At 47.0% G+C, this 16,079-nt stretch overlaps 1 protein-coding gene across 3 annotated transcripts in view; it reads left to right on the top strand.

The window, feature by feature from the left end:
- Positions 1 to 1,732: 1,732 nt before the first annotated feature.
- The window catches only part of LOC142591171 (uncharacterized), an 89,620-nt gene continuing 75,273 nt past the window's right edge, over positions 1,733 to 16,079 (top strand). For all 3 annotated transcript variants that reach the window (XR_012830374.1, XM_075703535.1, XM_075703536.1), the window contains exon 1: positions 1,733 to 1,884. Coding sequence is in view for 2 of the 3 variants with exons in the window: in XM_075703535.1 (XP_075559650.1) it covers positions 1,758 to 1,884 (127 nt within the window). In the remaining variant the exon portion in view is untranslated. The remainder of the gene's footprint in view (positions 1,885 to 16,079) is intronic.

The following is a 16,079-nucleotide window of genomic DNA, read 5'->3' as shown; positions in this document are numbered from 1 at the left end:
AATCAGTAATATTCGCCCTCAATAATACCTCAGAGCAATCTCTAATATTAGTCTTGAGCTATGGTGGTGTATTCCAGAAAACAACATCTATTTGCTCTTTTTTGATGACTTGTTCACATTCATAAAACTCATCGCCAATATGCAGCAGCGAGATATTCCTGCCATGTTTAGTATACGCACTAATAGGATTTCCGGCTGCCGGTTGCCAACTGATGCTGAAATTAAAGAGAGAAGGGACGGCAACGTCGAAAGGCAGGCCACGATTGAAGACGTCGAATTAAGAGCGATGACCCGCCGCCGTTTCTCAGTAGCTATGGTGTTGGGCTGCTGAGCACGAGGTCGCGCGATCCAATTTTGGCCACGGCAGCCGCATTTCGACGGGGGCGAAACGCGAAATCACCCGTGTACTTTGAGGTGCACGTTCAAGGACACCAGGTGTTACAAATTTCCGGAGTCCTCCACTACGGCGCGCCTCATAATCAGAAAGTGGTTTCGGCACGTAAAACCCCATATTTAAATTATTAAGAGCGATGAAGCAGTTCGACAGTTGTGAAGTAAGTGTAAATAGCACAGTTGGCCGAACTAAGTCTTTCGGAAGATGCAAGCGTGTAAACGCAAGAGAAAGGAAAGTTGCGATGTGCGACAGCCAGCAATCGTGAAGACATTCAACTCGTGTGTTGGTGGCGTTGAGCTACCAAATGCGTGATGTCTTACATTTCTTGAAAATAATCGAGTTGCACCTGACATTTTTTTTTATTAATTTCCTTGGCATGGCTGCCGTGAGCAGCTCACTCCTTCATCGCAGGGATTCTGAACCACTAAGGATTGTGAAATAGGAGCAACTTGACCACATGCTATTCGTGGTTTTGTATCTAGCGGTCTCTGTGCCCAAAACAAGGATGTCATGAGGAAGAGGAAGGCTGGATCTACCCAAGGAAAGAGAGCTTCCAAAGATAAGAAAAGAAGAGGACTAGTCGCTGCAACGCCTGATACTCAGGTCAACCGTGACAACATGGGAAATTGACACCAACAAGCACAGCAAAGGCGGCACTGCAAGATCCTCGGCTGCAAAGGACAACCTGCCTCTTTCTTGCGCTAAGTGCAAAACTCACCTGTGAATCAGGAAATGGTAAAATTCTTAAGGTAAACTGTTTCATTTCTTGCCATAAGAACTAAGACGCAAAATAGCTAAACTGGATGTAACGAGGTATGAAGAATGTTAGCAAACAAAACCAAAATATTGCTTGCGACATGCTCAAGCGTTTCTGCGTCATAGGCACCAGCTCCTTTTCTAATACTTCAAAATTGTTCTGCGCCTTCCTCATAGTCAAACCACAATAAGCAGATGAAAAAATTTTTACCATCTAGCTTAAATTCAGGCTAACGGAGATTAAAATTATTGTGATTCTATATGGTTTGTGTTAGCATGTTTCAGACAATTATACAATGGTCATACTCGACGAGATGACCTTTCGTCAAACCACAGAACACTTGTGCACTGATCTCGGCATCAACGTGGTAGGAGCTCTGCCTGCATACCTGAAGTCAATGCACTGAGTAATGTCACGAGCATAACTTGACATTTCAAAATATTCAAGGGTATTGGCCTAGAAAACAAGTGCAGGCATTTAAATGATAGTTACGAGCTCGCTTCCCCATTATTGTCATAACTTTCTCTGAGAAAAGAAGAAGTGATCTAAGAAAAAAGATTATCACAATATAATGCGCGTCAAACTCAGCGTGGAAACACATAAGCGATGCATGGATCGCGAAAGAAGTTTGGATTTTCAAACTTTTGCCTCTCCATTTTTATGACAATGTTTTGCCGATGCGACCATCCAAATGATGTGCAGAAATGCAGGCTTAGAGTTATCGTAGGAAATGGTAAGTCTATCTAACTTGTTGCTCGATATATTTCTTTACGTAAGTTATACTCGTCCTGGCCCCCGAGGGGAAGTCAAAGTGCGCAATCGGTCTCTATTTGAACGTTGCATGCAAGCATAAATGTTTCATTCAACATTTCACACCACGTGTACATGTGCGCTCTGATACAAAGGTGTAACATTTAATATGCACTGGAATAAAAAAGGGCTCAATTCGGTTGTTCGTCCCACTGCATAGTGTGAAATGAGTTGCTCACTGCCCAGCCTTTTCGTTGCTTGAGCTTCTCGCAAAGATTTCTGGCTTTATAAATTTACTGTGCTCACAATGTTGCATCAGCTGCAAGAAGATAGCTTTAGCTTTCCCGCCAGAACAGCTGAAGCAGTATACAGCAGACTGAGCTAATGTTCTTAGCAACATGGATCATAGGAAAGTTACTAAAATAGTGACCAAGCTTATTAATGCAATATAGTTTGGGAGCATTGTGAAGCAGAAGGAGTTTGCTTGTTCAGGTGCAGTGATTACTGTTCCTGTATAGAGGCTTTGTATGGATACTTTTATACCCGTGAAGCATGTTGTACATGACGCTTTAGTCTTGAAGCGTACATCCTCCTTCACGTGCAATGGTTTGGGCAGCACTACCATAATGACAACTCCAGAATCCACTACTTGACCTGGTAACATTGTCCAAATGAACAAAGAAGGCAACGACATCCAGGTTCATGGCGGCTCTTTCGCTTGGTGCTGTGGTCACTTCTGTCTTTTGTGTGGGGTCTGATCGAGGTGTTTCGTGAAAGCCAATAACCTCATTTTGATGGGTCTGAAGGATTCGCGCGACGAAATTCTGGAAATATTTGCGCTGTGCTTGGAAACGTGCGGCTTGCCGAGCGAGCCGCATCAGATTTTTTTAAAGGACGAAGGTGCCTTTCAAGCGGGTCGGAGTTTAAAAACAAATGAAGGAAGGATTTGTAAGTAGTGGCCTCCCAAAAGGTGTGGGCACTTCCCAGGGTTCCTCCAAGCGCTTTAAAAGTACGATACTTGTCTGTTTTGGAACATCATAAGGAACTCCACTCAGCGACTCGTGTTGCAGTATATCACATGTCGCATCTCACAATTTATAAGCAGTAATGTCGAGCATGCTCTCAGGACATCTACATACGGATATTCTGTGCTTATAAAACCAGGCTAAAACTTTGACTTGGTCAGTGTGTCTTGGTATAAAAACAAAGGAGTCTAGTCTGTGAGCCGTGGTGCACCTTCTCTTTATTGTGATAGCAATTATGTGAACTCTAAGCACGTTTCTGCCGTCGTCTTCGCTGTCGCCGTGGGGTTCAGTATAAAATCCAAGGGCGATAAAATCATCGCCGGGTGCCGTGTGCTGCATGTGCGAGTAAATGCGTGCGAGGGTTAGCCCGCAGTCGGTGGCTCAATTTCGCATGCGCAATCGAGGGAAGCGGGGAGGAAGCGCGCCATCTGTCGCGCACAAGGATCCGGGCGGAGGGTAGAGAAGAATGGGGGGGGGTCGTGTGTTACTCTCGGCGGCGCCGTTAGCCGCGCGCGCCCGTCCGGGCCTGTAAGGCCATCTGCGGCGGGGACAGAGTCCGGCCGCGCGCTGTTTTCGCGGAATAATTAGGCTTAGCGCAGAACTCAGCAAGAAAGGCCCTTTCGCTCACTGCTACCGCCGCTCTTCGTCACTGCAGCATTGTCACAACCAGTTTCCGCGGTCATCGAGTGAGATGTGTTCATGTTTGCTTGCGTGCACGTGACACCATGCTTGTTAATTTAGTTAGTATGCTTGTTTTTACAAGGTTATACGGATCATAAAACTACAATCCTTTCTTTGTACAGCTGGCTGTCCAATAGTTCGCTATCGCAATCGATGCTTCACCTTTCGGTTGAAACTGCGACTGTTTATAGTTAGCTTATATGGGTGATAAGCACGTCTGCGTCCGATGACTGGCGCTTGTTCGGAGTAGGGAGTGCTGGAGGTAGGGCGCGGGCATCGGAACACAGGAGACATCCGAGAACTTCTGCAAAACGTGAGAAGTGAAAGGAGCCAATGGGATCGTGTTTTCCTTGTTTCAACAGGTTTCCAAAATTTAGCTAGGAATTACTTTTAATAAAGTCAGAAGTACTAGCGTAAAGACGCGGCTTGGAAACAAAGTGAATAATTGCAAGGAAATTTAGCTGTGTGCTCAGTGTCGGAATGCAAGCTAGCGGCGCTTTACGCAGGTCGAACGCTCCAAAGCTGCGACCAGCGGTGTTTCCAGATAACTTTAGTTGGAGTTGCGAATTATCTGAATGCTGTGCACTGAGTAGAATGCTCAGTGGTTCCAATAGGATAACTTGCCCGTATAGCGGCCATCACGCTTCGAGCTGTCGGTGAGCAGTGGGTGACCGCTCTGGCCATAAAATGTATTCACAATGCTTAACAAAAACTTTCCCTAACTTTGTATACAATAGTGCACCAAATCGGTGTGCCCAACGTCCGCCTGTGGCGAAAAAAAAAATCTCTCGCAACTTTGCAATAAATCTGAGAGAAATGTGTTAGCATTACGTCACAGCTCTTTCAGATCCCAGATCCATGATTGGAACTGCGTTCACCACATTGCAAAGTATTGTTCAGAACCTCACTCGGCACGCGTTTTGACTTTTCGAGGGGCGAAAAGAAACTGACCGTTCTCGAGAACATATGCACAGTGTATCCCAGGTAATATTAGCCACAGTTTAAAAATATACCGATGCCCTCTAAGACGACGCGACCAAATGCACGTTGCTGACTATTCAACAGAGTAAGCCACTCTATTTCTTGTAATATGTTTCATTGCATAATTAGTCAAAAATATTTACCCACTTTTAAAAGCAACGAAGTTAGGCACATAATTCTAGTTAAAGAGTTGTGGAGGGGTTTGCAAAACATTAGATTAAAGAGTTTCCAAATCTCTATGAATTAGGTATTATTCATTACCCCTTACTGCTGATGTGTGCGAAATATAAAAGAAGAACACGGTGAAATGTCCGCATGCGCGCCGTGATTGCGGAGCTATGGAACATTCCACGTACAAGCGAACGCAGCATTTAGCAGGCTGTGCTGCCGCTTCAAAGGCGACAAAGGAGCAACACAGGCATTGGCTGTGCGATTTACCCTAGCAACAGTTATCACTTGCGTTCCGATAACGGTTGTCTGGTCGCCTTTTAAGCAGCACCAAACCATGCTAAATGATATGGTCGTTTGTACGCTGAACGTTTGGGAGCACTGCGATAACGGCGCGCAACCGGGCATGTCACGTGGTATTTTTCTCACCTTAACGTGCATCGGCGAGTTCTTAAACTCTCACTAAAGTTAACTGGGACACCCGGTTTGCATATATCTGAGTACGTGAGTAATGAGGTGCACACAGTGCATGGTCGCGGCGTTCACGAAAAACTGGGAGAGGCACGGGGCTGATATTTGGCGATAATGGGGGGCACGTAATGTGTGATTTGTGGGCTGGTTATAATGCGCGTGATTATTGCGGTACAAATAAAACAGAAGTTGACAGGTAGATGGAGGCTTGAAGTGATGAGCAGTTGTGGAAAAACGAATATCGCTTTAGCTAGCTTTTGAACACGACAATTCTCCTTTAAATCTTGGCTTCAGGGACATTCTTTGTTCGACTATTGCTCATCAATAATGATTTCGGTGTTACGCAGCTCTTTTTCCTGCATGTTGAGAAGATAAATGTGACACCATGTTTAAATTTGCACTAAATAGATTAATTTCATGGGCCATATGCGGGAATATCTTAAAGTCTGTTAAAATAGGGGCGAATGAAACTCCTAACGCAAATCCTCGAAGTCAACAGCTTTGTCGGAATTAAAGATGCGACTTTGAAAAGTGTCAGAGTTTTCTGTATTTTTTGAAACGCTTTTTGTCAAAGACATCAGAGGCGTGCTATCACCTTCTGTTCAAAATAAATCAGCCAGACTGCGCTGATAATTCAATAACAATTTACAGATTTTCATAAATTTTACAAACTGCATTAAACAAATACAGAAACATGAACTTGTTGATTACCATGACTAGAGTACGCTAGCTCAGGCCGACCTCTCTTCCTTCCTTCAAATAAATTCTCTCCCTCTCTCTCTGAACTTGTGAAGGACTTTCTTTTTTATACAAGGCCCCTTTATTCACGAGGGCGTATCTGATGTAAACGTTTATTTTTATTGCGTTTGGCCCGTCTCTATCTATATCTCCTTGCAGGCATCTTGGTTATGGCTAACACCAGGTCGCACAACCAGATGCTGTCTTACGCGTGCACTGCAGCACATTGCAAACATTGCTGTTCACGTAAAACAGGTTATTGTAGGCGTGCTAGATTAATTTAGCACAACCGACCAAGCCGTGGCCGATTCACTTGTAGTATGAACAGCGGCGCACTATATAAAGAGTACGTGACGTCAGTGTATGCGTCTGGGCTCCATTATGAACGCCCGTTCTGCACATCTCCGCACCTTCGCACCAAAGAAATTGTTCTGATTTACATATCGTGCTTTAAGCACAGGTTAGTGATAAGCGAAGGCAGCGCTCAGAGCCATCGCGCACACTGGCGTCTGCTGCGGCCTGTACTTCTTGGTCGTGGTGCAGCAGACGACGCGCGAGCTGAGAATAAAGCTGCAACTGCAGCGCCGCTAGTTCCAATAACCACCACTCGGGATTAACCCCTCCATGACGGGGGACAGAAGTTGCTCAGCTGAGCCGGTTAATGAGCTCTCACACGCGCACAAGCTCACGCGTTTGCGCGCATCCTAGAGCTCGTCCTGCTATAGCGGATGGCACTGAAGTGTTCGTTCGCTCCAGCACATCGACCACGCGTGTTGCTAAACACCATCCTAGAAGCTCTGTCGCAATGTTGAAACTTTGCTCCTGGCTCGAAATTGCCATTTTTCTAAAAACAAAGCATTCTTCGCGAACAAAACCCTACCTAAAGTCCACACCTCAGGTGCTTGGCGGTGTTGCCATGAAGCATAGGTCATACTTAAAACAATTTTGGTTACGGGCCCGACGGTGGGCTCAAATGTCTGTCTTCCAGCACAACCATGCGACGTTCTAAGTATCAGGCCACAGTCGCATGCATAACTTATATCGTGCCAACGGCAACTAGCCTGGCAGCTATTTCACATGGTCGCCGAATGTGTCACATAGCGCGAGCACACGATGGACGAATGTTCAACAGCACAAACGCGCACGCAAGTTTCCTTTACGCCAGAGATGCAGGAAATAAATGAACGAATTTATAGCGTTTGGTTAACCGCTTCACGAAATCTGTTCCTCACGTAGTTTCTAAGATGCGTGTTGGTTGTGCATATTCTTTTCTTTATTCTAAATGTGGTCACATATATAAACTCTAGGTTCACATTAAGCCGCGTTTTCGGTGAAGAAGAAGTTAGAATATCGCTCAAAATAAGTCCGATAAGCACGATCACATTTATGTACCACATTATCGCTGTGTGCGCACCTTTGAAACTTCACACGTTGAAATTTCGGAAGAGCACGAGCAGGAATAACGCCTCGTAATTTTAAAGCGAATAGTCTTCGTTGGCTCTTTCAGTCATTTTCGTTGTCAGAGGACGCTCTGGTGTCCACTATCCGACTTTCTCTGAAGTCTCGTGCTCCCATTAAACGAAGTTCAACAACTCCATCAGTGCAACCGACAAAACTGCCTATTTGAATATGACTCGGAAAATTAGCGCACTAGAGTAGGAGTATAAACTGGGAATATTGCCAGCGATTCTGGTGAATGGCTACAAGGGCTTAGGCGTGACAATCACAAATTTTGTCTCCTGGAGGCTACTTACTGATAACATTAGTTTTTCCGCATTCCGCAGACTACGTTTTTTGAAGCGTCAGCTTAGAAATACCCCTCCCCCCCCCCCCCTTAATAATGACGTAGTATACCTACCTCAGGCCTAAATCCGAGCATGCGCCGATAGTGCGGAACCCTATAACTAAACAGAACATTAACAAAGTAGAGAGCCATCACCAAAAAGCAGTGACGTTTATTTACTCTAAATTTAAACAAGCGATTCTCCTGCGGAGCCGATGAAAAATAACAAGGTTGAAGCGCTTCAAGCCCTAAGAAAGAAATGCACGCCTGAATTTTCTTGCAAGATATTAACAACATGTTAGCGCTCACTACGCTGTATGTTTAACTCATTTATCTTGGAGGTACCCAGGAAATCACCGAGCCCACTCACTAACACTTAACGTTGCGTATACGGATACCCGCAAATATTCTTCGTTTCCTTTTGGTCGCATGGCTTAAAAGAGTCTGTTCAACACACACGCAGTAATACCTGCTCACATACCTTGAGTATTTGTTTCATGCTCCTGTACATTCCGTATTTTGAATGATAAGTTCGTTTTTGCTATGATTTATCACTTCATTGATTGCATTTCTGCTTGTAATATGTTTTACTGTACAGTTGCTATAGTATCTGTGCGTACGTTTTTTTTTCAAGTTCCTTTATATTCTGTTTTTATTGCCGATAGCCACATTGCAAGTATTGACAATTGTTTTCGACTATGATCTTTTCTTGTATAGATGTGATTGTTCACTGCCCCATTTTTGCTATGACAAGCCTGTATTGGTGAGAGTATGTTGTGATCTGCTGTATGTCCTAGAAAAAAAAAACGCGAGTTTGTAATAGTGTAGCGCGAGTTATTATTAATGTTGACAATCTTAAACGAAGCGTCATTTACTGTGAGTACAAAGTGCCTACATGATTGCCGAATTCGGGCCAAATTGTAATACGGGTACCGTGTCTGGAAATTAAACCCGCCACCTCCTTGTGACCAGAACTCCATGGCTATTGCTTTGTTACGGCGTATTCTTCACAGCAATTATTTAACTCTCTTTAAGTTCGCTCCAAGGCAAATAACATATCTAGTGGAGTACGCACTCATATTTTCGCAGTCGCAGAAGATCTCGGGCACACTACTCCCACGTAAGAGGTGAACCCGTAAGATGCATGACTGATCAGAAGCACTGATAGACATTTAAATTAAAAACAGAATTTTGCATACGAACGCCAGACCTGATGACCTTGGCCTTATGGTGACGTCAATAAAATACAAACGTCATTTAGAAATATAGAGTGGTATGAGCACGGTGCGCATAAGTAAATATCAAAAGTACTGCGTGCCTTTCATTTGGCCGCTCTCATCTGTAGCAGGGGGATGAGAGGAGTGGGCGAGAGCGAGGAGAGTGGCTAAGGCAAAGGAGAGAAAGAAGTGTCATCATAATTGTCATCATCAGCCTGGAGGACGAAGGACACTCTCTGCTATCTCCAGTTACCCCTGTCTGGCACAAACACATACTTAGGGTATGAGTTGGCGCCAACAATGTTTATTGAAGCTCTGCCCATACCCAGGGGCAGACACTCTGCGACCGAAGTTGAATGCCAGGATGTTAATTGAACAGCGACTTATACCCAGCGGCACACACTAGGTTACCCGAGATGGCTTCAAAGAGGTCAGTTAATAATTGGCACATGCTGAGGGACACGTACCCACTTACCCAAGTCGGTGTGAAATAGGTAGGATGAACAGTGGTACAAACCAGTGGCATGTAGTCAGTCACGCATATTAGCGAGAAAGAAGTTCATTGAAGAGCGGCACCTAATCAATTTGCCGGTCTGGGCATGCGTATCTAATATTTTTCAGGCCCAACTTGGGTTACTGAGTATGTACCACTGCTATGTCTCGCTCTTCATTGATCCCAGTGACCAATGCTGAGGTGAAAGAGGTTCATTTAAGAGCAGCACCTAACCGATTGTCTGCTGGTCTGTCTATACGTATGTCAAAGTGTTCACGCCCAACTTGGGTCACTGGCTTGTAAATGTGATGGCACATATCTAGTTACCCAAGTTGATGTAAAGAGATTCATTCAAGAGCGGCGCATACCCAACGGCAGTGATCCAGTGAATCAAGTTGGTGTCGAAGAAGGTCATTGATGAGGGGCACATGCTCAGTAACCGAAGTTGTCGAAACAGAGTTTTATGGAAGAGCGGGAAATGCGCACTGTCTTGTACGAAGTCACTCATGTTGGTCTGCTAATTTATTCAGTCCACATCCTTCACAACAGCAGCCCGACGCTCGGCCCATTTGACCTTGGACTACCCAGTGACCCGAGTTGGTAGGAAAAAAGTTAAAAACATAGGTAGATATATCAAGGCACAGTTAAAAGTGCACGACGAATCCTACGAATGCTAATAGGATTATACGGCTATGTGAGTTAGTTCATTGGGCTCATGTAAGTCTTTCACTTACCAAGAAGGTCGGCCACCGAATTGGGCATTCAGAAACTGCCGTCGGGTTTCGAACACGGGCCATCGGGACGTCACCGACCTGGGCAAACAATCATGGGTCCGGCCAGCGCCTCCCTTCGACAAAACGTTTCTTGACATCGCAAGCCCACCGAGTTTGACTCCCAGGCCCGTCGACGCCTACACCTGTGGGCAGGATGAAACATGGTGACACTGCGCGTCCGAGCTTGCTAACAGCTATCTGGCAGGGGAAGCCGTTTCCTCCTGACTCGTCCGCAAGATATTTCCATGCTTTTGTTACTTCACGTGTGCTGTCTTTCGTTTCAACCGTTTGTTGACTGCTTCAATCACACCGAAACCACCCTTTTAGGCGAACCGCAATGCACATATACTGAAATGTCACCACAATTCCTAGGTTGTTATCAGAAAGCTCTAAACAACCACAGATACCGACACCGATGCGAACCATTTATGTAGCCAGTAAAGAAGGCTTTCGCCGGCTTGCAGTGTTACGCCAGTATCTTACGCACCTTTTACAGGTCGAGGGAAGAAGGCTGTCTTGGGACGATGGCTTACGTGCACAGGGAAAGAGACGATGGGTGCTGGCGTGAGGGTGTTGGCAGAGTTGTTTAGCGTATCCCGTGGTCGGCGTCAGAAAGAGGGCAGTACCCAGCGCCGTAGAAGTGCAACACAGCCTGTTGTAGCTCATCGTACGGGTGGGGTCGGGCGATCGAATGCCGAGGCGGAGTTGGAGTTCAAGTGGCACGACTAAGAGGAGTACCTCGTACTTGACCTCTTGAATCGCAATGTAACTCCGCTCCATAAGTGCTTCAGACTACGCGAACCATGCGCGAACGTTGCTGGACCGGAATGATGGTAGTGGTGGACAGAACTGGGGCTCCGGCCAGCTAGCCACAACACCATGTGACCCGGTTTAAGGCGCATTCTCCCGGGTCACCTTCTACAGCAGAACCATGGATCATCGACAGTAACAGCGATCGTTCCGCGATAATATCAGAAGCACCCCCATATTCCAAAGGAATGCGAGAGGCCTGAGGTCACCTGTTTCGGATTTTCGGCAGTTAGTGTTTAAAAATCACTTTCCTATGCCGGTCATCGGTTAACCGAAGTTATCAGCCTCCGTAAGAGTATCAGGATATCAGCCTTTCGTTTCAGCCACGTGTGTCCGAAGTAGTAAGGTTCTGGTTTACATTCGCAAGGACCTTACGTATTTTTCCCAACCCGTAGCGCCACACAACGGTAACCAATACGTCTGTGTTACTGCGAAAAAGAAGGGGCTCTTTTTTACTCTTATTGGCGTCTACCTTTCCCCAACAAGTCAATTTAACTGCAAAACACTAGAAGATAATGCCACGTGCTCGTCCCACGCTCTTGGGCACTTGTTCCCAGAAGAAGACGAAGACGAGTTGGTTCACGAGCTCGCTCCTTCTTCTTTGGTCGGTGCTGTATTGCCCCTTCGACGACTCGTACTTTAATGGCCTCTTTTAGAAGTCATCTATAAATTAAACGTGACATTTTTCTGTGGGAGTGCTGGGTAGTCTAGACCCATGCAACAGACCCCTCCTAACAGCTGGCACGCTAGACCGATACCGGAGCTCACGCCAGTACAGCGCGCCAGCCGGAGAATCCTGGGATTCGCCCCTGAGTTTGAGCCGTTACCTGCGAGAACAACGACAACAACGGCAGGTATGGATGCTACATCCCATACTACCACAACTAACCCTGCGACGGGTGCTCCGGTGCCTTCCCATTACACGCTGAAAAAACCGCGCTTGCCAAGTCCCCTCCATGGCGACCTGCTTGAAGACGTGGAAGACTGGCTGGCGGACATCGAGCGCGTGGCGGAGTTCAGTGGATGGGAAGACAATTGAAGCTTCGAAACGTTTACTTCATCCTTTTGGACGGTGCTCGCACATGGTTGCAGAACCGCGAAGGTGTTCTGATATTATGGCGTGAGTTCTGTCACAGCCTCTTGGGCACCTACGCCAGCTCCGGTGGCCGGGAACGAGCAGAATGGGCCCTCCAATCTAGCATTCAGAAACCCAATAAGAGTGTGGCTATATACGTGGAAGATATGGTGCGTCTCTTCAGGCGAGCTGACCCTACTATGTCGGAAGACAAGAACCTGCATTACTTGATGGGCGGCGTGAAAGAGCAGCTTTTTGGTGGACTCGTTCGCACGACGAAGTTGGCCTTCACGTCGTGCATGATGAAGCGAAGCATGCGCTCGGCGTACGACGTTACGAAGCATCACTTCAGGCCGCTCCACCACTTCAGGCGTTTACAGCTTCAACTGAATTACGACGCACAACATACGCTGACGCTTTAAGAGGCACCGTCCCGTCGCCGGCGACACCTCGTACCGTGAGCGAATACCAGCGTGCGACTTATGCCGACTCTTTCGGGCACCCTATACCGGCACCAGCGCCACTACCTGCCGTCACCCTGTATGCCATGCTTCAGTCAGCGCAGGCGGTTCCTTATTTTGGAGTGGCTCTGCCAGCCGTATGCAAATCGGACATTTGGTGCATACCCGGCTGACGACCGCTCTGTTACCACTGTGGTGAGGCGGGTCATACCTACCGAGGGTGCCAGCACCACCACCTAGGACTCCAGGCTTTTCCTGTTAATTCCTCCGACCCCGTTTCGGACAAAGGCCACCTGAAATGGAATAATTTATCAGCCGGCAGCGCGCGCCCCCGTCATCAAGGCGCCAGTCACGATCGCCGTCAGCACCAACACTATATTCGAAAGGGACAAGTCGGATGTCTCACGGACGATCTCCGAGCCGTCGCCTGGAAAACTAACGTCAGCGACATTTCGAGGCGAGGCCGCTTACACTCAACGCGAGCACGATCTCCAATCGACGCGACCTCAGACTGACGGGGAGTTGACGACACCGGTGTATCAGGCTGGAGACAACTTTTCAATGAACATACCTGCGCTGATCGACGGTCGAAATGTTACTGCTTTAATAAACACTGGCGCTGAATACTCCATTATCAGTGGAAAAGTGGCAAGCTGTTTATTAAAGAAAGTTGTTACGCCTTAGACGTACGGACAGCTGGCGGACATGTCATCAAACCACTTGGTGTATGCACTTGTCGTGTACAAATTGGAAATTGTACATTTCGGATCAGCTCCCTTGTTCTCCGAGAATGCTTCCGTAAATTGATACTTGGAATCAACTTTCTTCGAGACTATGGTGCCATCATCGACCTCTGTCGACGCTGTATATCGTTCTCTATAAAGTAGGGACGACACGAGACGCCTGCTGCCGTAGAGCGCCTTGTCTGTCGTACATGTTGTTCTTTCGTCCTTGTCTTCGTAGCGCTCTCTTTCTTCATTAAGTATGCTCAACCAACTCGCCCACATCAAGAGCGCCTTGTCTGTCGTACATGTTGTTCTTTCGTCCTTGTCTTCGTAGCGCTCTCTTTTTTCATTAAGCCCTTCTTCGAATTTCCGACGACAGCGTCACGATACCACCGCGTGCTAGTGTAATGACTCCGGTAACATTCCGGTAACATTCTGGCACATGCGCAGGCGAAGTACTGGCAGAGTGGAACGTCTCCCTTCTACATACCCTCGGAATTAGCGTGGCTCGGGGAATCATTGACGTTTGGGATGTCCAAGCTGACGTCTTGATCACCAACTTCACAAATGAACACGTAAACCTCAACCGTGGCCTTCCCTTCGCTTACGCTGAAGCCTTGGAGGACGTTATTGAGTGTTAAGCTTGCGAGGAAAGCGGTATCGATGAAGAAAGCGTTACAAATACCGACATCTGCAACGAGCTGTCAGAGGACAATAAGGAGGCACTGTGAAGACGGTTGTGTGAATTTAAGGACTGCTTCGCTCGATAGTCTAAAGTCAGTCAGACGCCAATCACGCATCACATGATAATTACTTACGACGATGCACGTCTTATTCACCAGTAGCCGTATCGTGTTTCGCAGGAAGAAAGCGAAGCAATTCAACAAGTCAAGGAGGTGATTGACGATGGCGTCATCCAACCTCCGAACAGTCCGTGGTCGTGACAGGTTGCCCTGGTAAAGAAGGAGGATGGCACCCTCCGTTCATTAGAGAAAACTGCACAACGTTACAAGGAAAGACGTCTATCCGTTGCCGCACATAGATGACTCTTTCGACCGGCTACGGCGAGTCAAGTATTTTTCCTCCTTTCATTTGAAAAGTGGGTACTGGCAGATTGAGGTTAGACGAGCGCGACCGGGAGAAAAGAGCATTTGTCACCCTGCATGGACTTTACGAGTTCTGAGCACTTCCGTTCGGGTTGTGCTCTGCTCCGGCCAGTTTCCAACGAATTATGGACACTGTGCTAGCCGGCCTAAAATGGCAAACCTGTCTCGTGTAGTACATGGACGATGTGATCGTATTTTCAGACAGCTTCTCCGGACATCTTAAGCGGCTGCGGCAAGTACTCGAGGCAATCCGATCGGCCAACGTCACCTTAAAGCCTCAGAAATGTCACTTCGGTTATGAAGAGCTGAAGTTCCTTGGGCATGTCGTGAGCGCGGAAGGCGTGCCTCCTGATCCCGAGAAAACGTCTGCTGTAGCTGCTTTCCCGACTCCTACCGACAAGAAAAAGCGTTCGACATTTCCTGGGACTGGCCGCATACTAGCGGTGCTTTATGCGCAATTTTCTAAAATTGCTGAACTAATTCGTCTCACTAGAGACCACACGCCATTCATCTGGAGCTGCGAACAGGAAGCGTCTTTCACTGAGCTTCAACACCGCCTGACATCGCACCCTGTTGTTGGGCATTTCGACGGGGAAGCCGAAACGGAAATTCATACTGTCGCCAGTAACGACAGTCTGGGCGTAGAGAAAGAAATTTCAACAAGAGCAGACACGCCCATAGAGCCCAGCGGCCGAATTGACTGTAGCACACCAAGCGAATGGTATCAACTCCTTCCGGTTTCGGTTTTGGACGCGCGCGTTTTGAGCACCAGTTGGAACACGCCGCGCCGGCTCCGCTTCTGCTGAACCCCGCGTGGCCTTGGCGTGGAATCATTTCATTATTTAGTAAAACTGATTGCAAAGGACCTTTACAAGACTCAGCCGAATCCGTCAGGTGCAATTTCATAAAGAAAACGCAAGACGTCTTCTGAAATGATGAAATGTTTATTTTGCTCTTTATAAATACTCGTTCCGGGCTTCTACATTCATCCAAAGTTGGGGCACCAGGTAAGCAGCAGTCGTTGCCGTGCGAAGCTCCACCGGATGCCATCAGCTGACAGAAAGTAAGTTACAAGCATGTATCATTTTGGTATACTCACATAACAGGACTATTGCGTGTAGAGGCGAAACGTGCGTAAGTGGTGAATGAGCGGCATTACAGATGAATTCACTTTTACGTACATTTCGCAGCAAAGACTCCTCCCAAGCAATGCTATAAAATCTGAACGAAACATGCAATTTTCAAGCACCCTTCCCTTCCCGGGCATTATTTCCTGCAATTTAAGTGCACAAATACAAGGGTGACTGCGCGTTTCCAAAACAATTTGGCCTCAGTCGACGCGATAGTACGCCAAGTACACAGAGGTGGCTACAACACAGGCTCAGCCAGACCATGTTACACGCTCGCAGAATGCCTTCTAGTCGATTCTAGTCATTCTAGTCGAAGACAGATTCGTGGGTGCAAAGCCTGTTTTCAGTCGCTCAGAATACATGAATGTCAAGTTCTTGAGCTCCGGCCTCCATGTTATCTTTTACGCGTCCTGTCAGCGCATGCAACACTCCTGTGTTATCACTCTCGGCAATCGCTCGTCGCGTTTTCGCAAGCGTGAGTACCCAAATAAGGTATATGTTGTTGCAGGACTAAAAAATGCGTCACAAACTTGTCTCACTA

The sequence above is a fragment of the Dermacentor variabilis genome, chromosome 8 (assembly GCF_050947875.1).
Source record: "Dermacentor variabilis isolate Ectoservices chromosome 8, ASM5094787v1, whole genome shotgun sequence".
Lineage (NCBI taxonomy): Eukaryota > Metazoa > Arthropoda > Arachnida > Ixodida > Ixodidae > Dermacentor > Dermacentor variabilis.
The sequence above is the reverse complement of the archived record's forward strand: the minus strand, read 5'-3'. Positions and strand labels throughout refer to the sequence as shown.